Consider the following 21,903-nt stretch of genomic DNA (forward strand, 5'->3'; position numbering starts at 1 on the left):
CCAGTGATGATGTGCGCATGCGCAGTACCCCAACAGCTGATGTATTTCCGAGAGTAGAGTTGCATGGTGTCCGTGCCATGAGAACAACCCATGTCGCACGTGGTATGTAGATAAAAACTTTAGCGCATGTCACATAGTTTCTATCTTGACCAGTACTTTTACGCTCAGACTTATTAATCAGTCGCAGGAACAGCGAGCCCCTTACGAGCGCCCATAAAGACTATTCAAGTCCTTTATACCTGTATTACGTCAAATCAGCCTCCCTTGCTGGAGCACAAGACAGTTCTGCTGGGATATGTTATGTAGTTTAAAAAACATGGATCTCACGAGCGACGGCGACGAGCACACTGAGTCGCCGAACACAAAGCGGATCGTACCGCTAGAGGAGTTTTTACATACTGACCCGAGCGCGGAGCTGCTCTTCGAAACTCCTCCGCCTGATGTTGTCAGCTCTGTTACTGAGTGCTTTGAGCAGTTCACCAACACATTTGAGAAGAGAAGAGATGCTTCATTCCACAATCTGCTGTTGGACAGGTAAAAGACTTCTAAGAGAAAATAACCATGCATTTAATTTGTTTTTCTTCGTGTTTTTGAATGTCTGAGCTCTGTTGGTCCATACAATGCAAGAGAATGGTGACCAAAACTTTGAATCTCCAAAAAGCACATAAAGGTAAGCCATAACTCCAGGTGTTAAATTCATGTCTTCAGAAGTGATATAAGTGTGAGTGAGAAATAGATAAATATTTAAGTTAAACATTTTATTTTTTTTTTACTATAAATCTCCAGTTTCACATTCACATTTTTTTTTTTTTTTTTTTTTTTTGCCAATTCTCATTCATTGTGCAAATCGCCACCTACTGGTCGGGGCTGGTCAAAGGTGGAAATTTATAGTAAAAAAAGGACTTAGATATTGATCTGTTTCTCACCCACATCTATCATATCGCTTCTGAAGACATTAACCACTGGAGTGTAAACATAGTGCAGTGTGAAAAAAGTATGCGAATTCCCTACGCTCAGATGTTATCAGACGTAGAATATTCCTGAACTGTACACACACTGGTATCATTTTAGTGGGTAGTTTAGTTTGGTACGTTTTTCAAAATCATCTAATATCATACTATATAACAATTTTGAGATGAAGTTTCAACGTCAGATGCATTCCAGAAATCACAAACATGTTTTTGTTTTTTTATACTGAAATGGTTTGCATTGCATGCTCTCTCATACATGATTTATTCCCCTTCATCCTTTTTTTAGTGACTCTGGTGAAAGTCTGTTTTTAACACAGGCTGTGACTTCAGCGGGCAGAACTGTAAGGCGACGCAGATCAAAAAATAGATCAGAGTCCATCTCCGATAATGATTCTGATGAAGAGAGTGAAGGGAACACAAGGAGAGGCCCATCGAATGAAGCCACTGAATGTGAGGAGGAAACTGGAGGTCACCAGCAGCATACAGCACTCCCAAAAGGAGGGGAAAAACGCAGAAGATTCGATTTATGGAGCATTCGCCCCAAAAGAGCTCTGTTTCCCTTTATAATGAAGTCAAAAAGACAACAGGTCCTGACCAGACAGAAGCACCAGATTCTGGAGGTTAGGTGATGTTTGTGTGTCTTTTTGTGATTTGTTGTATCTTATTTATTAACGTAATTAATTTATAATATAAATAATTTGATATAAATCTATAGCCTATTAAAAACAAACTTTATTGTTAACTAGTCTACTCGATAATGCAGCAGCAAAATTAATAACAATTCCAGTGAAAGTCTTTAGAAGAAAAGAAGCCCGTTTTCTTTTGTTTTTCTTGTATCTGAACTCTGAACGACAGAATTCAGGTCTCTTTTTTGTTCACTTTAGTTGTAAGATATCAGTCCACTTTTCATTCACAGTTATTTTTTTGGAACCCATTCAACTTAAATGTTGTTGTAATTTGTAAACAAATATTAATAATAAAGTATTATTATTATTATTATTATTGACTTATATTTTTTATATTTAATTTTATAATACAAGAGTAATATTTCAGTCATGCACCTTTAACTTTAAAACCCTCTGGCTTTTATTTTGACGGTTGCAACACTCCAGGAAGTCCTGTAAGTGTCTGTATGTAGGCTAGTTCACAATTTGCTTCTTATTCAAATTCAGGTAAAATGGTCCTCCAGTGCCATTCTCAATGCATGTAATAAGCGAAGTGAACTATTGAGCATCTACTTCTGAGATGTTGTTCGTGTGTAGCACTCAAATAGTATCAAGTGCATCACCAGCCTGCTCATGGTTGTGTGTGTGTGTGTGTGTGTGTGTGTGTGTGTGTGTGTGTGTGTGTTTGTCTCAACAGAGCAGCAGCATTCACTTAAATGCGCTGCGCATGCATCATTTATATTATTAAACAGCCTTTCGCAAATCACAAAGCTACCACTTGTCTTCAAGAGACCCTGAATAAAATGCATGAGTCATGTGGACTACTGTAATTGTGCTTTTATGTCATTTTTGGTGCTTGACAGTAATGAACATGACTTACAAACAGTATTGGATTTGGATCAGGCTCGTCGGACCGATACCTGATCTGTCCCAAAAACGTCAGTTTCGGAGCCGATACTGATCTGTGCATCCCTAGCAAACTATGCACGACCTTAACAAGAGGTCCAAAAACAACGATGGAACCACCCAAACTTTCTACAGAGAGCCAAGGAACTAGTCAACGCAAGGAAATGCAAGTACATCTCCAGACTTTGCTGAAAGTGCTGGTGTCTCTAATATAATTTGGGTAACCCGATTGCAAATCAAGTTAATTCAGTCTAAGTATCAATGGTTCTCAAGGTATAATATAATATTTAAGTCCTGTTTTACTCTAAATCTCCACTTTAACTTTCACATTCAAATGTAAAAGTGAAAGTGGAGATTAGAGTAAAAAAAAAAAAGGACTTACATTTTGATCTGTTTCTCACCCACACCTATTATATCACTTCTGAAGATATGGATTTAAACACTGGAGACTTATGGATTACTTTTATGTTTCATTTGTGATTTTTGGAACTACAAAGGTCTGATCATCATTCACTTGCATTGTATGGACCTACAGAGTTGAGACATTCTTTTAAACATTTTTGTTTGTGTTCTGCAGAAGAAAGTCATACACATCTGGGATGGCATGTGTAAATGATGAGAGAATTTTCATTTTCAATTTTCATATGCTTCCTTTGGAGCATAACAGGTGATGGGCAATAATCCACTTAATGGTGAACAGTGTTAATTTTTACAGTTTTTTGTTTGTCAGTCTTTTGACAAAAATGTTCTTTTAAAATTAGTCAGTATTTCCTCATGTCATATTCATTTGTCAGTTTTACTCTGATGAATATGGCACATAATTTGTCAATGAAAATAATATCTATTAAGGCCGATTTATACTTCTGCATCTAACCTACGCCGTAGCCTGACGTGTACCTGCGCATCGCATTGATGCAGACCACAACAGCTGTGATTGGTCCACTTTAACCAGAGACCGCCCCGAGTATGATAAGGATATCTGAGGTAGCGTCACATTTGATCCAACTTTATTTTAATATCTATGCATTGTTACATTGTATTTGGACTCGAGGACCATTAAACGCAACAAGATATGTTTACAGCTTATAAACTCTGAAACAGTGTTTCCCAACCACTGTGCCGTGAAAGATTGTCAGGTGTGCTGTGGGAAATTATCAAATTCCACAAAATAAATTCATGGAAAAAAAATTCAGGTATCCAAACTCTTCGCCTTTCGGAGAAATTCGCCGTTCTGAAACCATAATCGGTCACTTTTGTGATTGTGAAGAGCAATGATTAATGTGCAGAAGTGACTGTATTTGTACGCGTTAAGGGTCTTTCACATGACTCACGTCAGCGCTGCAAAATACATTGAAGTCTATGAAGTGACGCCACTTTACACCAAAGTATTTTCCACACACGTTTTTGCTACACCAATAATGTCTTTGAGAGTACTAAGCAACAAGAAATATTTAAAAACTGTCCAAATTTGTGAAGAGACATTGAACGTCTCATAATTTCTTTTAGTTAAATATTAGCTTATCGTTTACGAATATCAGAGACCCCAGTTATTGAGCTAATTTCAATTCACCAAGAAAAATTAAGAGTAATTATTACTTATTAATTTGACTTTCTTTTTCAGCACAGAATGTCAGTATGCTAAAATATATATGGATTATACTTTAAGCGACTCAAGAGCAAGCTTACAGTAATTTCCTCATTTATTTTCTGCATGCAATGGAGGCAACATTTATAATAAATATGTATCTAAATTTCAACATGTTCACATACTTTGAACTCATTTTTGATGCAACAATAATTTAATAAATACATTTGATTCTAGAAATTACATTGCTTTTGTTTAATTATGAAACATATAGTTAGCATTTTGGCTGTATACTCACAGAACGACCCAGACACACCAACACAGAACTATAAATGCAAACCAACGCTTTAGGCACTACATGGAGCATACGCCATAGGTTTTACGCAGACGCATAATGTGCAAAATGACAAAAAGTGTGTCAAACTGTAACAGACCAAACTTTATTCAAACTTTTAGAAAAATTTCTTTCTTTTTATTTTTTTATATGGATCAAACATATAAAAAATACATACAACTGTCCTTGTGAAAACCTAAGCACCTGAAATAATGAATAGACATAAAGGGAAAATTCACCCAAAAATGACAATTCTTTCATCATTTACTCACCCTCATGCCATCCCAGATGTGTATGACTTTCTTTCTACAGCAGAGCACAAATGAAGATTTTTAGAAGAATATTTCAGCTCTGTTGGTCCATATAATACAAGTGAATGGGTGCCAAAATTTTTATGCATACCATTATGGAGCAGGGTCTCTTCCCCTGGCTCACTCGGTGCAACTCAGAGGATTACAACAGCATCAAGACCTTGCTGGACACCTTGAAGTATGATGAGTATGGCTGGGAGGTCATAGGAGACTTCAAAATGGTGGTAGTCCTGATGGGTCTCCAAGGTGGTTTTACCAAGTGTCCCTGCTATCTTTGCCTTTGGGACAGCAGGGACACCAAGGCGCACTGCTACAGGTGGGACTGGCCACAGCGGACCGAGTTCTCTGTGGGGAAGAACAACGTCAAGTGGGAGCCACTGGTGGACCCTCAGAAGGTGCTGATGCCACCACTGCACATCAAATTGGGCCTTATGAAACAATTTGTCAGGGCTCTAGATAAGGAGTTGGCAGCCTTCAAGTACCTTCAAGACTTCTTCGTCGGACCACAGATAAAGAAGATCCTGGAGTGCAATGAATTCCACAAGAAGCTCACTAGTAAGGAGAAAGTGGCTTGGAACAGCTTTGTCGCAGTGGTTCGGGGCTTCCTGGGCAATCACAAGGCCGAAAACTATGTGGAGCTGGTTGAGACTCTGGTGAAGAACTACGGCATAATGAGCTGTAGGATAATGTTGTAATGAAATAATCATGATAAATTCAAGGAGAACATGGGAGCATACTTGGAGGAGCAAGGCGAGTGCTTCCACCAGGATATACTGGACTTTGAATGCCGCTACCAAGGACAGTATAACGAGAACATGATGGGAGATTACATCTGGGGCTGATTCATGAAAGTGGTTTACAGTATAATCGTAAATCTCGAAAAACGACTCGCTTTTAAATCTTTTGTAGTCATTTTTGTATTACTTTAGTATAAATACATGTTCATTTGGATTCATATGTTTTTTCTGATTTTATGTGGACAAAAAGAAATTTGCCCATTTTCTCATTGGCAATATCACTGTCCTGGTCACAAAAGCAAAGTTGTGGGGAATAATAGCCATTTTCTATACTTTTGAGGCATAAGCAATTAGGAAATAACACTTACTACCCAGGAACAAAAATTGTGTTACATAGTGTAATTTACCACAAAAAGTACATGTACTCTCTTGTTAAACAATGCAAATTTTTACAGTTAATTATACAGGAAAATCCAAATTTTTAAATCATTAATTTTTACAACATTTTACCATAAAATGACATGTATTATCTTTTTGAATATATAAATTTATTTTACTGTATATTTTAAGGTAACTACCCGTTAACCAATTAAAGTTTTTTTACTGTAGCATTTTTACAGTCTTTTACCATTAAAAGTACAGACATTTTGTACAGTGTAAGGCACAAGTGTTATGGACGAATTTAATGGTGCTTTTATGTGTGCTTTCGGACCTTGGACAGCCACAAACACGATCCTCTCATCCCTCAATCTTGTGTTTCACGGATGAAAAAGTAATACTGATTTTGAACGACGAGGTTGAGTAAATGATGGCGGAAAGGTCAGTTTTTATTTATTTATTTCTCCCTTTTTCTCCCCAATTTGGCATGCCCAATTCCCAATGCACTCCAGGTCCTCATGGTGGCATAGTGACTCGCCTCAATCCGGGTGGCGGAGGACGAATCTCAGTAGCCTCCACGTCTGAGACAGTCAATCCGTGCATCTTATCACGTGGCTTGAGCACGTTACCACGGAGACCTAGTGCGTGTGGAGGCTTCACGCTATTCTCCACGGCATCCATACACAACTCACCATGTGCCCCACTGAGAGCAAGAACCACATTATAGCGACCATGAGGAGGTTACCCCATGTGACTCTACCCTCCCTAGCAAACAGGCCAATTGGTTGCTTAGGAAGCCTGACTGTAGTCACTCAGCACGCCCTGGATTCGAATTTGCGACTCCAGGTGTGGTAGTCAGCGTCTTGTTGAGTTACCCAAAGTTAGTTTTTATTAAAGTTTATCAGTATCATTAATCAGCTGCAAATTATTGTCCAGAGGTCCTGACCGAAACAGTGCGTAGACATCACTGTCACATGATACTTGTTACTTTTTTCAGTGCTGGCTAGGATGTGACAGTCACAGTAATTTATTACTACTGGATGAGAATTAAAAAAAAAAAAAAGCTTTTATAGAGACTGCTGAAGCTTATTTCCAGCTTATTTTAAGTTTGTTCTTGTTTCAAAGTGGTGCGTGACCCGAAATAAATTGAGAACCACTGGGCTAATAGATCCTCCAACTGATGTGTACCTAACCACTCAGCCCAGAGTGATACACTGCTTTTATAACTGGTTCCCATATCTTGAAAAAGCTCTTCTCATTGTGATGTAGATGATATGTCAGCTTCTCCAAGGGTATAATTCTCAACACCTCTACATACCAATTTTCTAATGTCGGAGCATTTTTGGTAATCCAAAATCTAAGAATTAATTTATGGGCTATTTTCAATAGTATTCCGACTAATTTGGCCTTATATTTATCTGTAGAGTCAACAGTATCTACTGCCAAGACACAATGTAGTACTGAAAGTTGTAACCCATCCCCTATTATGTCCTTTTAATTCTTTTTTTTTCACCTTTGTCCAAAATTCATGAATCGCTTGGCGCGTCCAAATCATGTGCGCACATGTGCCTATATCTGCATTGCACTTTAAACATAGTGGGGAATTCGGGCCCAATTTACTCCTCAAAAATGGAGTATAGTGCATCCTGTTTAATATTTTGAATTGTATTTCTTTGTCCGCATTACAACTAAGGATTTTTAGGGAGTTTATCTGTGGATAGTTCTGATATTTGCAAACCTCTTTACTATGCATTAATTATGCGGTTCACTGACTGTCACTGAATGATTTAATATGCGTGTGAGGAAATATCATGTTGTGAGCATGTGAGGAGTTGCATTTGATGGCGGTCTAGCGTTTGTCAGTACAATAATATGATGGACAAAATATTTAAACTGGCAGCATAAAATAATTTTTAATGGCAAAATACTCTGAATAGATAACTTAAAAATGCTACTACTATCTCTATGACTGATGATAACACTCTTTGTAAGCAGATGTGTTTTGGTGTTCATGTGTTTAACCGGCCGACATCAATTATGTATAAATTATGTATTTAAGTTGCTTTTGAGTATAAGTCGCAGGACTTTTCAGATGATAAAAAACGCTACTTATATTCCGGAAAATACGGTAGTAATGTTTATTTATGTCACTGTAATGTTCTTATATATTTTTTAGAACTCAGAAATTGGAGGGTTCCTCAAATGCATAAAGAAAACTAAGGAGGGTTATACGAATACAGGAGTAGCTCTCAGCTCATGGATGTTGGAGTCAGAGTAAGTTTTGCATTAAAAGGTCCAAAACATTTCCAAACTTAATATATAACTAATATATATTCTGTGTAAATACATATATACATACATTACTGTGCAAACGTTTTAGGCACTTGTGAAAAATGTTGCATAGTGAGGATGTCTTAAAAAATAATGCCATAAATAGTTTTCATTTATCAATTAATGTCATACAAAGTCCAGTAAACATAAAGCTAAATCAGTATTTGGTGTGACCACCTTTACCTTCAAAACAGCACCAGTTCTCCTAGGTACACCTGGACACAGTTTTTCTTGGTTGTTGGCAGATAGGATGTTCAAAGCTTCTTGGAGAATTTGCCACAGTTCTTCTATCTATTTAGGCTGTTTCAATTGCTTTTGTCTCTTCATGTAATCCCAGACTGACTCGATGTTGAGATCCGGGCTCTGTGGGGGGCCATACCTTCTGTTGTAGGGCTCCTTGTTCTTCTATTCAATTCTGTTTATAAAGGGAATGTTGAAATCTAAAATTAATACTGATACACTAAAATCAGAATATATAAAATAACCATTTTAAGACAAATGTTTTTGTGAAAAATATAATGCACCTAAGACTTTTGCACAGAACCATTTATACAGTATGTATATGTGTGTGTGTGTGTGTGTGTGTAATTTAATAAAGGATAAATCAACTTTGTTTCAGGCTAACCGATAACTCTGAGGTGGACGAACGACACAGTGATCATGAAGTCACAGTAGTGGTGTGTAAATGTGACTTGATTAGTTTTATTTGTTTATGATTTCCATTACTATCCAAAAACCATACATTTCAAATAATATCTTGCATTTCTGATATTTTGTCCTTGTCAAGAAATCTTTAAATACAGAAATGTGTTACCTTGTAAGAAGCAATTAAAGGACTATACAGTATGTACTAATCTGTTGATTTGACTGGCTTTGTTTCAGGATAGAGATGTTTTTGTTCCTGGTTTCCATTTAAAAGGTAAACAAATATGGTGCCCGCAATCCGTCATGGAGAGGAGGAAAGCTGTTATGCCTTCATCTCAGTATCCTGATATGTTACAACCCATAGAACATGTGGACAATGAAAAACATGTCAAAAACACAACAAAAAAGAATGTCAAAAGAAAAAGAAAAGCCAGCTCAAAGCTTAAAAATACTAGCCATCTTCCGCGGTCCCAGAATAACTCGAAGAAATGTTCACGATCAAAAAAGAAACCCAAAGCTGCAGCCAGGAAACGCTCCGTTGGTTCTTCAAAGTCTGATAGTGTCCGTCTCCTTAAGGAATGTCAAGAGCAGCAGCATAAAAATCATGAGACATCTGAGGTTTTGGCTTCTTGCTCAGATTCTGAACTCTCAGATTCTGCTCATTTGCGACAGCCACATCTTCAGCAGATTGTTTGGTCTTTTGAGAACTCGGCTGATGAAGCATCTGATGGAGGTGATTTATGGGTAATTGAGGAGACGCAGACACTGAACTCTGTAGATGCAGTTACAGAAGAAGCGACTAATATGATGCAAGAAGGTGAAGTGATGTCTAGTGCACAAAGCAATTTCTGCTCTCCACCCCATGGGGGAGACATTTCAATACATAATGATACTCATTATACTGACGGCTCGCTGGTTTCATACATGCCACTGGATAATGTGATCGGAGTAAAAAAGACAAACAAACTGAACACATTTGTTAATGCAGAGGTTGCTATGCATGCCAGCAGCACCAAACACTCTGAGACCAGCCAGATTTCTGTTGAGCCACATACTAAACTGCTCTCTGAGATCAGTTGCCAAAGTAAAAGGAGAACAAAGCTGTCAATGTCTCAAAAAGATATTGAAGTTACACATGTAGAGGAAAGCACAGAGATGCAACCAGCACCTGAGTGTTTACCACTAGCTGATGAACCAATAAGAGATGTTTCCTCAAGTTCCTGTAAACATGCTGTTGTGGGTAGAAAAAGGGCGACGGTAGAGATGCCCATGGAAACAGAAGATAGTCCTGTGTTTGGACTGAGCTTTCTCAAAAGGAAAAGCCAGAAAAAGAAGGAAATGGGAGCAACTGTCAAATGCCTAGATTTGATGCAATGTGATACAAATGTTCATGTGAGTCAGAAAGTGAGTTATGTATCTCAAGCTGATGACATGACTGGACTTAGTACGGCACACAGATGCAGACGGGAATCATGTGAAGTGGAGGGTAAAGGAGTTAATGAAAAGCAAATGGCAGCATCAGTCTCACAGTCCGGCGAAACAGCAGACTTCTTGGAGATAACGAGTAATTTATCTGTGATGACAGACAGCACTGTTATCCCAAAGGTTAAGAAGAAAAAAATTAGAAAGCATAAAATACACGAGCAACAGGATGCAGGGCTTGATTCAGGTATTCATAGTGTTGAAGATGTTCAGTCAGTTCAGTACACTGGACTGAATCAAAGTGAGTCAAAAACTACAGAGTTGTCATCCAAAAAAAAAAAGAAGAAGAAAGACAAACAGAGAAATGGAACAACATATGCAGAGAAAAGCAATGCAATAAACAACTCGTCAAACGATACTTTGGACTTCATTGCTGATAGACCTGCAGATTTGAGAGTAAATGATTTGATTAATTTCTCTAAGACCAATGAGCTTGAACAGAATTCAGAGGAAAATACAGGGTCACCCAGTGTAATTACACTAAACTCTGTGAAAAAGAAGAAGAGGAAGAAAAAGGATTTGTGTAAGCAGTATGAATCCATTGATTTGGATCTGGATGCAAGTTCTGTGTCCATGCTTGATGAGGTCACCATGCTTAGAGTGCTTGCACAACAGGAGTCAACTACAGAAAAGGTCACTGAGGAAAGACTATATGATGACCGTGCAATTGAACATTTGGAAAGTAATTCAGCAGGTGGATTAAGTGTTGCAAAACGCAAAAAGAAAAGTCAGAATGCGAGTAATTCTTTTCAAGGTGATGACATTAGACTGGAAAAAGCTGTGTCAGAGTCACAGTCAGGGAATACAGTAGAACTCTTGGAGAAAAGTAATTTATCACAGGTTAAACAGAAAAAGAAGAAAAAGCACAAAGTAAAAGAGCAGGAGAATGCAGAGCTTGATCCAGATACTCAAAATGTAGAAAATATTCACTCAGTTGAGTCAGAAACCTCTATGTTGCCATCCAGAAGAACAAAAAAGAAGAAAAAAGACACAATGATTAGCCCATCAAAGGAAAGTTTGGATCACATTGACCAGAGACCTCCAGAAATGAGAGCAAATTATTTGGTTCAGTCCTATGAAGCCATTGAGATCCATCCACTTGAGCATATTGAGACATCCGAGGAAATTGCAGGATCACCTAGTGTAACTAGATTAAAATCACTGAAGAAGAGGAAGAAAAAGCATAGGAGTGAGAAACATAGGTGTGAATCTGTTCATTTGGATCCGGATGTGAGTTCCTTGTCTCTATTTGATGATGTTACTGGTTTGAGAAAGGTTGCGCTAGAGGAAGATGGGCCAACCATGCAAGAGATCATTGAAGAAAGGCAATGTTTGAAAAGTAATACAGCGGGTATATTAAGTGTTACAAAATGCAAAAAGAAAAGTCAGAATGGGAGTTCCTTGTCTCAAGGTGAAGACATCATTAGACTGGAAAAAAACGTGTCAGACTCGCCTTCAGGGAATACAGCAGAACTCTTGGAGAAAACAAGTAATTTATCTGTGGTTTTAGACACCACGGTTATCACACAGGTTAAACAGAAAAAGAAGAAAAAGCACAAAGTAAAAGAGCAGGAGAATGCAGAGCTTGATTCAGATACTCAAAATGTAGAAAATGTTCACTCAGTTGAGTCAGAAACCTCTATGTTGCCATCCAGAAGAACAAAAAAGAAGAGAAAAGAGAAAGTAATTGAAATGACAATACATGAAAAGGGCAAAAACGCAACAATTAGCCCATCAAATGAAAATCTGAACTGCATTCTTGATAGATCTCCAGAACTGAGGGTAAATGATCTGGTTCATCCCAGTGAAGCCATTGAGATACATCATCTTGAGCATATTTGGAAATCCAAGAAAATTACAGAATGTCCATCACTCAGTGTTACTAAATTAAAAACAATGAAAAAGACAACAAAGAAAAGGGATGGGAGTGATTCTGTTGATTTGAATGTTGACATGTGTTCTGTGTCTTGGTTTGATGTCAATGGGCAGGCAGAAGATAGGTCAACTACACAAGAAATGATCGAAGAAAGGCCAAGTGATCTAACTGAACACTTGGAAAGTTATACAACAGCTAAGTTATATTTAGCTAAACACAAAAAACAGAGGGAAAGGGCACATTTTACTATTAATGATAATTCTGACTTGAGCTGTTCTGTGGCACAACAGGAGGATACAGAAACGCTTGTGAGACCAAAGAAGAGGAAGAAGAAAAGAAATTCAGATGGTATTGAATTGACTTCAGAATTTACTGAGACAGAAGCCCTTTTTGAAAACTCTCAGAGGCAGGTGTCGAAACCACCTGGAACAATGTCAAAGAAAACAAAGAGAAAGATTAGGGAAGAAATAGAGGAACCTGATCAGAGTCAAATATCTGTACAAAATGACACCGGTGGACTAGAGACTGTACTGACAAAGAGGACTGACACAGTCATACAACAGAACAATGCAGAAAGGCAGGTCAGCACTACATCATTGGGAGATTCTGAAGCTTCTAGAGACAGAAAGAAGAGAAGGAAGAAGGATACTGGAAATAATATCCCCAGAAATCAGAGTACTGACTCACCTACAGAAGTAAACCAAGATGATGCATCAAAAAGTTCAGAAAAGGAGAGGCAAAGAACAAGGTGTAATGACATAGGTTGTATTGAAACTGAGTACAATGCTAATATTGTTCAGTCACAGAGAAAACAGGATACTAAGAATGAAAATAGCCTAAAGGGGGAATTTAAGGGAGCTACAGGGATAGGAGACCATTCTGGATCTCAGACTGATGATGAAATGGGGAAACGGAGAAAGAAGAGGAAAAGAAGGAAAGAGAGTGCATCCACATCAAAGCTCTTTAATCCACAATGGAGGTAGATATTCGTTTTGGTAGGTTGAAAGAAAAAATGATGGAGAGTGACATCCAGAATGATTATGTATAAGTTAAATGGAAGAAAAGGAGGAAAATTATCAAAAATGATTAATACACCATTAACATTAGAAATGAAAATCAGATGTGTGAGAAACATTCAACTCAACAGGGTTGTTCTGACTGCAGGAGCAGCATGGAGGGCAGGCATTCAGAGATATACAGAACTTTGCAGTCTGAAGATCGCAGTCATAAGAACTTTATAATTGAAGATATGATTGAATTGAAGAGCAAGTGGTTCATAAATGAAGTGTTTTCCAGAAATGAGCTGGAGGTTCAAGAAAAAGGTGATCTTAACCTCAAAGTTTTGGGAAAACATCTGAATTCTGAGGAACACCATAAATAGTGGAGTGGAGTGATGTATGAATATAAAAAGAAAAAAAGAGTTAAACAATATTGACCTTACGTGTTTTTGTTTTTGTTTTTTGTTTTTTTATGTATATTTTTAATAAGCAAAAAAAAAAATTTAATCACTCTACACTGCCATCTGGAGAGCAATATCACTTTATACTTTTATACAAAATCCAAATATTTTTTATAATTGTGATCTTTACTATTTCTTTGTAGATTTTTATTTTATGGACACTTTATGCATACTTTGCAACAGAGAAAAAAATGTATGGGTTTCCCCCATGTACTAAATATATCTTTACTGAGCTAATCAGTTTTATTTTACTACTTTTGTTTCCACATTAAATCCTCAAAGTCTTCATTACTAAATGTGAAAAGAATGTTTGTTTTGAGTGGTTATAATTTATGTGAGGATAATTGCATGTTGAATAAATTTCAGATCATTTTGATTGATGTTTCAGTGAGAACTCATAATTTTCAAGCTCCCACAGTTCAGTGCATTGTTACGTTCAAAAACACAATTTGACACATAAATTGACCTATACCTATTGTATAAATTACGCATATTCTGTTTTTGGTTATTCTAATGTCATCCAAATAATGCATTTCATTTCTACATTACAGGCCTGGAAAAAGTTACTAATTGCCTATATCTGTGATTCCCAGCCGCTGGGGGTATGTAAGCAGGTTTCGGGAGTACGTGAAAAGAATTGTTTTTTTTTTTGTTGTTGTTGTTGTTTTATCTATTAAACAAAATGTATGACTTAAAATTAAAATGATAGTGATTAGGGCTGGGTAAAAATTAGGGATGCACTGATAAATTTTTTTCTCTCCCAATCCGATCCCTGAACTCTCAGTATCGGCTGATCCCATTCTGATACCAGTGTTGTTTTTTCCTTAACCAGTTTAGAATATCTATACCTTACTGTGTGCAACTAATTGTGGGTACTCGTTTTTATTGAAAGAAATACAAACCTCTAACTACACATTATTTCAGTTAGATAAACAATATGTAACCAGTGAAAGATTTCAGTAGTAAAGAAGCCAGTTACCTTTCAGTTTCCTTCAGGTCACTTCAGTTGTAATAGGATATCAGTAAAAACTTGAAAACCCTGCGGCTTTTATTTCGATACTCCAGGAAGATGGTGACCTTGGAGTGCCTGTGTGTGGGCTAGTTTAATATGCCTTTTATTCGAGATCTGTTGAAATGCTTCTCCGTTTCCATTCTCAATGCATGTCATAAGCTAACCGGACTATTGCGCATGTACATCTGCAATGTAGTTTGTGGTTAGCGCTTACTGAGAGCTGAAAACTGTAGCACATCATCAGCCCTCTAAGTCCTTGACTGGGACTTATCTAAAAGACTACACATGCCAAGAACAAATAAATCAATCTGATTGGGTTATGAATCTGACATTAGATGCCCATTCATTTGCACTGTTGTGGGATTCAGTGGAAATTCTGAAGGATTAAGGGTGTGGAGTTCATACACGCTACTTTGGCATGCGATGTGTGAAACACTTTGCTTGTAAGCATTAAGGAATAAATTATGATTGGATAAACTTTTTGTTTTTCCCTATTCGTTTGTAGATTAATTAGTTGTGGAAAGTGTTTAAAAATACATAGGCAAAAAGGTGAATGAGAATGACAGGATGAAAATTGTTCTATTTATTAGGTATCTTACACCAGCAGAGAAGGAAGGCTTTGCTGTCCCTGAGAATTTGCCAATGCCGATATCCGATCCAGTTAAAAATGTCAGTATTGGAGCCAATACAGATCCAGGTATTGGATTGGTGCATCCCTAGTAAAAATATAGATCTTCCGGTCTCCATAGATTTGAAAGATCTCCATATTGATTCTTAAAATCTCAATATCAATGTTTTAATATGGGAAGTTGAGCAACTAGATCCTTCCACTTCATGTTGAGAGTAAAGGTTTGACTTATTTTGTTTAATGCGTGTCTAAAACATTTAATTCTAATAAAGAAGCTGTGTGCAACTCCACTCATTAAAATGCACTCAGCCAAAACAAAATGCTGAGCTGCAGTATTCTTAAAGATACAGTATCGTTTTAGCACTTGTTTTACATATCAACGTAACTATATGCAAATAGTACAAATATACACTACCGGTCAAAATTTTGAAACACTTGACTGAAATGTTTCTCATGATCTTAAAAATCTTTTGATCTGAAAGTGTATGCTTAAATGTTTGAAATTAGTTTTGTAGACAAAAATATAATTGTGCCACCATATTTTCATTATAAAACAAAAATTTAATAAAAAAAAAAAAAGTTTTTGAAATTGATGACGTGGACCAAATAATAAAGAAAAGCAGCCAATAAGTGCCCAACATAGATGGGAACTCCTTCAATACTGTTTAAAAAGCATCCCAGGGTGATACCTCAAGAAGTTGGTTGAGAAAATGTCAAGAGTACATTTCTGCAAATTCTAGACAAAGGGTGACTACTTTGAAGATGCTAAAATATAACACAGTTTTGATTTATTTGGGATTTTGTTTAGTCACAACATAATTCCCATAGTTCCATTTATGTTATTCCAAAGTTTGATGACTTTACTATTATTCTAAAATGTGAAAAAATATATATATATATATTATAATAAAGAATAAGTGTTTCAAAACTTTTGACCGGTAGTGTGTGTGTGTGTGTATATATATATATATATATATATACACAGGTGCATCTCAATAAATTAGAATGTCGTGGAAAAGTTCATTTATTTCAGTAATTCAACTCAAATTGTGAAAGTCGTGTATTCAATAAATTCAATGCACACAGACTGAAGTAGTTTAAGTCTTTGGTTCTTTTAATTGTGATGATTCTGGCTCACATTTAACAAAAACCCACCAATTCACTATCTCAAAAAATTAGAATACATCATAAGACCAATAAAAAAAAAAAACATTTTTAGTGAACTGTTGGCCTTCTGGAAAGTATGTTCATTTACACTATATGTACTCAATACTAGGTAGGGGCTCCTTTTGCTTTAATCACTGCCTCAATTCGGCGTGGCATGGAGGTGATCAGTTTGTGGCACTGCTGAGGTGGTATGGAAGCCCAGGTTTCTTTGACAGTGGCCTTCAGCTCATCTGCATTTTTTGGTCTCTTGTTTCTCATTTTCCTCTTGACAATACCCCATAGATTCTCTATGGGGTTCAGGTCTGGTGAATTTGCTGGCCAGTCAATCACACCAACACCATGGTCATTTAACCAACTTTTGGTGCTTTTGGCAGTGTGGGCAGGTGCCAAATCCTGCTGGAAAATGAAATCAGCATCTTTAAAAAGCTGGTCAGCAGAAGGAAATTTCTTGGTAAACGGGTGCAGTGACTTTGCTTTTCAAAAAACACAATGTACCAACACCAGCAGATGACATTGCACCCCAAATCATCACAGACTGTGGAAACTTAACACTGGACTTCAAGCAACTTGGGCTATGAGCTTCTCCACCCTTCCTCCAGACTTTAGGACCTTGGTTTCCAAATGAAATACAAAACTTGCTCTCATCTGAAAAGAGGACTTTGGAACACTGGGCAACAGTCCAGTTCTTCTTCTCCTTAGCCCAGGTAAGACGCCTCTGACGTTGTCTGTGGTTCAGGAGTGGCTTAACAAGAGGAATACGACAACTGTAGCCAAATTCCACATGTCTGTGTGTGGTGGCTCTTGATGCCTTGACCCCAGCCTCAGTCCATTCCTTGTGAAGTTCACCCAAATTCTTGAATCGATTTTGCTTGACAATTCTCATAAGGCTGCGGTTCTCTCGGTTGGTTGTGCATCTTTTTCTTCCACACTTTTTCCTTCCACTCAACTTTCTGTTAACATGCTTGGATACAGCACTCTGTGAACAGTCAGCTTCTTTGGCAATGAATGTTTGTGGCTTACCCTTCTTGTGAAGGGTGTCAGTGATTGTCTTCTGGACAACTGTCAGATCAGCAGTCTTCCCCATGATTGTGTAGCCTAGTGAACCAAACTGAGAGACCATTTTGAAGGCTCAGGAAACTTTTGCAGGTGTTTTGAGTTGATTAGCTGATTGGCATGTCACCATATTCTAATTTTTTGAGATAGTGAATTGGTGGGTTTTTGTTAAATGTGAGCCAAAATCATCACAATTAAAAGAACAAAAGACTTAAACTACTTCAGTCTGTGTGCATTGAATTTATTGAATACACGAGTTTCACAATTTGAGTTGAATTACTGAAATAAATGAACTTTTCCACGACATTCTAATTTATTGAGATGCACCTGTATATATAGTGTTGGGGAGTAACGGAATACATGTAATGGGATTACGTATTTAAAATACAAAATATAAGTAACTGTATTCCACTACAGTTACAATTTAAATCATTGGTAATTAGAATACAGTTACATTCAAAAAGTATTTTGATTACTGAAGAGATTACTTTGCATTTTATTGTCATTTGTTTCATTTAATATTTAATCCTTTCAGATGGAAAACATTTATACATATAAATGATGCGATCCAAAGTGCATTTGAACAGCGGTGAAACACTTTCTTATGATGTGTTACATTCATACGAGCAGACGGAGAAGTAAATTTGAAGTAAGTCTGGAGCAGAAGAAATAGAAATAAACCTTTTAAATTGTCAGCTTTACACTAAGCTAAAATGCTATTTCTAGCCATTTTACATGCAAATGTTACCAGGAATGATAATATTTTTTTATCAAGTAAATTCACATTGGATCATGATTTATTTTTTTCTAGTAAGATCTTTGATATTAGGGCAAAAATCGTATTCTTGATAATTTTTTTCTTGTTTTCCTGTAAAAATATCTAAAAATCCTTAAAACAAGATCAGTTTGATTGATCTTGTTTTAGAAACAACACTGCATAAGATATTTAGGTTTCTCAGAGAATGTATTTTCAACATGTATATTTTGTCTTACTGCACTGGCAGAGTTTTTATAGTCAAAACAAGTGAAAAAATCTACCAGTGCTGAAGAAGTAATCCAAAGTATTTAGAATACGTTACTGACCTTGAGTAATCTAATGGAATACGTTACAAATTACATTTTACAGCATGTATTCTGTAATCTGTAATGGAATACGTTTAAAAAGTAACCCTCCCAACCCTGTATATATATATATATATATATATACACACACAGTGCATCCGGAAAGTATTCACAGCGCTTCACTTTTTCCACATTTTGTTATGTTACAGCCTTATTCCAAAATGGATTAAATTCATTATTTTCCTCAAAATTTTACAAACAATACCCCAAAATGACAATGTGAAAGTTTGTTTGAAATCTTTGCAAATGTATTAAAAATAAAAAACGAAAAAAAAAAAAAATCACATGTACATAAGTATTCATAGCCTTTGCCATGACACTCATTTGTTTTCTCTTATTTAAACCCCTGCACGTGTCATGTCCGAGATCGGATCATTGTGGTTAACTGTGACTGTTTCTGTCGCGTTTGCCACTGTGTGTTTGCATGCTGCTGTGCTCTCTTGTACAGTTGGAGCTGGCGGTGGTAGTTTCAGAAGTGGAGTTCCTTCTGTGCTCGTTGGCCGCTGCCCTCGCCAGTTCGGTGCCCAGTATTCCCGTGGAGGAGGATTCCTCGTCTCCGCCCATGTTCGGGGGAGACCATTGCCTGGGCTTGTTTGATTTGAGTTTGAAAAGGAACTGTTTTGTGTGTTTGACTAATAAATCCAATTGACTGTATTCCTCTGCTTTTGGGTCTTGCCTCCCCTTTCCCGCACCGTGACAGAATGATCCAACCACACACATGATCCAACCACACACTCGCTCCGCCCTCTCGCAGCAAAAAGCCTAGCTGAGGTGGCACCAGGATCAGCTCTCCGCTTCGAGCTGCGTGTTGGAGAGGATGGCATCGCAGTTTGCGGAGCACACCACGGCGGTTCAGCAGCTCCGCCCAGCTTCTGATCCTGGCTTTCCTCAGCACAAGCCCCCATCGGTTTCGATTTTCCACCGGCCTCATTTTCAGGTGAGGGATCTTGCAGCACCTTTCTGTCCCAGTGTGTGCTGTTCTTCTCTTCGCATCCCTCTGATTTCCCCACTGAGAAGATGAAGGTGGCTTATACCATCCTGCACCTCACCGGAAGGGCTGCCGATTGGGGAATCGCCATGTGGGACAATAAACACCTTTGCTGCACCTCGTTCTTGGGTTTCAGCACGGAGCTTTGTCAAGTGTTCAATCCAGTCACGCTTCAGTATGGGGAACCTATCACTGCCCGGGGGAGGAGGAGCCAGACACCCATTTCACTGCCACTGTCTATGTCCACGGCCATGGAGACAGTTCCTCTACTGCAGCCTGCACCCACGGTAAGTGAGACCGATTCCCTGCCACTGCCTATGTTCGCAGCCACGAGGGCCATTCCCCCGCTGCTGGCTGCACCCATGGTCAGTGAAGCCGTTTCTTTGACACTGCCTATGTCCACGGCCACGAGGGCTGTTTCCCTGGTGCAACCAGTGCCCACGCCTGTCACGCCCAATGAGCCAGGGCCCACACCTGCCACGGCCAACGAGCCAGCACCCATGCCTGCCACAGTCAACGAGCCAGTTCTTGAAGCCTCGTCCGTACCAGAGCCAGCGCCTGATGCCTCAGCCGTCCCAGTGCCAGCATCCTCGGTCATGACGGGTGCTCCCACAGCAGTGCTCCTGACCGCTCAGAAGAAGAGGAGGAGAAGAGCTTCTGTTCTCCAGTCGCTGCCAACGTTCCCGGCCAAGGAGGCCATTCCCCAGTCACTGCCTTCCCTCACAGCCACTGAGACTGTGCCCCTGTCCCTGCCAGTGCCCCCGACCATGGAGGTCGGTTCCCTGTCACTGCCAGCGCTCGCAGCCACTGAGACTGTTCCCCTGCCACTGCCAGTGCCCACGACCACGGAGGCTGTTCCCCCATCACAGCCTGTGCTCACAGCCATGGAGGCTGTTCCCCCATCACAGCCTGTGCTCACAGCCATGGAGGCTGTTCCCCTGTCACTGCCTGTGCTCACAGCCATGGAGGCTGTTCCCCTGTCACTGCCTGTGCTCACAGCCATGGAGGCTGTTCCCCTGTCACTGCCTGTGCTCACAGCCATGGAGGCCGTTCCCCTGCTGCTATCAGCATCCACGTCGGAGCTGTGCGACCTTGTCTGGCAGTGGCCACCCAGTTTCCTGTCCTTGCCATGAGGCCTCCTCCCCGGCCTGTCTGATGAGGACCATGACATCATCGTCCCCTGTCTGTCTTGTGTTTCATGTTTTGTGTGGGCGCACGGGTCTGGCGATGGGTTATCGCTGTGCGCGATTTGCCGCCGTGTGCCCTCCGGTGATGTCACGGTCATGGCACCTTGCCAGGTTGTGTGTGTGCGCCTGTGAAGGACTGTGGCATCATCATCCTATGTCTGTTTTGTCAAAGCGTGTTTACGTTTTGCCCTTATGTGTTTCAGACACATGTGTCGCTGGCATGCTGAATCAGCGTTTCCATGGGAACCCTGATTGTTTCCATGGGAACGATGATCATTAAAACCTTCAGCTTCGAGCGACACATGCCCCGTGTTTGTTTCTCTTATTTAAACCCCATGAGTGTCATGTCCAAGGTTGGATCATTGTGGTGTAACTGTGACTGTTTCTGTCGTGTTTGCCACTGTGTGTTTGGATGTTGCTGTTTGTTTAACTGTGCTCTCTTGTACAGTTGGAGCTGGTAGCAGCAGTTTCAGAAGTGGAGTTCCTTCTGTGCTCATTGGCCGCTGCCCTCGCCAGTTCGGTGCCCACTATTCCTGTGGAAGAGGATTCCTCGTCTCTGCCTGTGTTCGGGGGAGTCTGTTGCCTGGGCTTGTTTGATTCGAGTTTGAAACGGAACTATTTTGTGTGTTTGACTAATAAATCCAATTTACTGAATTCCTCCTGCCTCTCCCTTTCCCGCATCGTGACAGGGAGGTCCCTTAATATAATTCATAACATTAGTTTGTTGTAACTGCAAGTTCACAACTCATATGACTGGGTTTTGTTTTTGTTGTTGTTTATGAATAAACATCTTAACTGGCAACTTTGTCTTTTTATTGTGCACATCAGGAATATAACAATATTAGGGTTAGGTAACATTAAATTATATTTAGCCTTTGGTACATATCTTTGATTTTGTGGCTTTAAAGGTGCACTTATGGCAACAACAAAAAAAACGTTGGGAATCACATTTAAATCAAACCTACTTGAATTTGTCTTTGCAACATAGTTCAATGAGAAATAATCAATGAAGGTTACATACTTTTCTCTGAAACCCATGTAATCCCCAAAAGTAGACGTATATTTT

The 21,903-nt window shown here is 38.8% G+C and overlaps 1 protein-coding gene across 3 annotated transcripts; it reads left to right on the top strand.

Moving 5' to 3' along the window:
- The first annotated feature begins 57 nt into the window (after window positions 1-57).
- LOC127431799 (uncharacterized) lies at window positions 58-21,426 on the top strand. Of its 3 annotated transcripts, XM_051682363.1 has the most exons (8): window positions 58-534; window positions 1,258-1,591; window positions 8,064-8,161; window positions 8,838-8,895; window positions 9,101-13,200; window positions 13,386-13,543; window positions 14,232-14,303; window positions 21,286-21,426. In XM_051682363.1, exons 1-7 carry the CDS (start codon window positions 296-298, stop codon window positions 14,264-14,266), a joined length of 5,022 nt encoding a protein of 1,673 aa, XP_051538323.1. In that variant the 5' UTR covers window positions 58-295; the 3' UTR covers window positions 14,267-14,303; window positions 21,286-21,426. The 3 variants fall into 3 exon arrangements, with proteins under 3 accessions (XP_051538323.1, XP_051538314.1, XP_051538333.1); XM_051682354.1 differs by lacking the exons at window positions 14,232-14,303; window positions 21,286-21,426 and having other exon boundaries at window positions 60-534; window positions 13,386-14,225; XM_051682373.1 differs by lacking the exons at window positions 58-534; window positions 14,232-14,303; window positions 21,286-21,426 and having other exon boundaries at window positions 1,491-1,596; window positions 13,386-14,225.
- The last annotated feature ends 477 nt before the right edge of the window (window positions 21,427-21,903 follow it).

The sequence above is a fragment of the Myxocyprinus asiaticus genome, chromosome 4 (genome assembly GCF_019703515.2).
Source record: "Myxocyprinus asiaticus isolate MX2 ecotype Aquarium Trade chromosome 4, UBuf_Myxa_2, whole genome shotgun sequence".
NCBI classification, from domain to species: domain Eukaryota; kingdom Metazoa; phylum Chordata; class Actinopteri; order Cypriniformes; family Catostomidae; genus Myxocyprinus; species Myxocyprinus asiaticus.

Coding starts and splice junctions, on each gene's coding strand:
- LOC127431799 (XM_051682354.1), top strand. CDS start 296: ATGTTATGTAGTTTAAAAAACATGGATCTCACGAGCGACGGCGACGAG. Junction 1,592..8,063: donor AGAAGCACCAGATTCTGGAG/GTTAGGTGATGT, acceptor TATATTTTTTAG/AACTCAGAAATTGGAGGGTT. Junction 13,201..13,385: donor CTCTTTAATCCACAATGGAG/GTAGATATTCGT, acceptor TTCTGACTGCAG/GAGCAGCATGGAGGGCAGGC.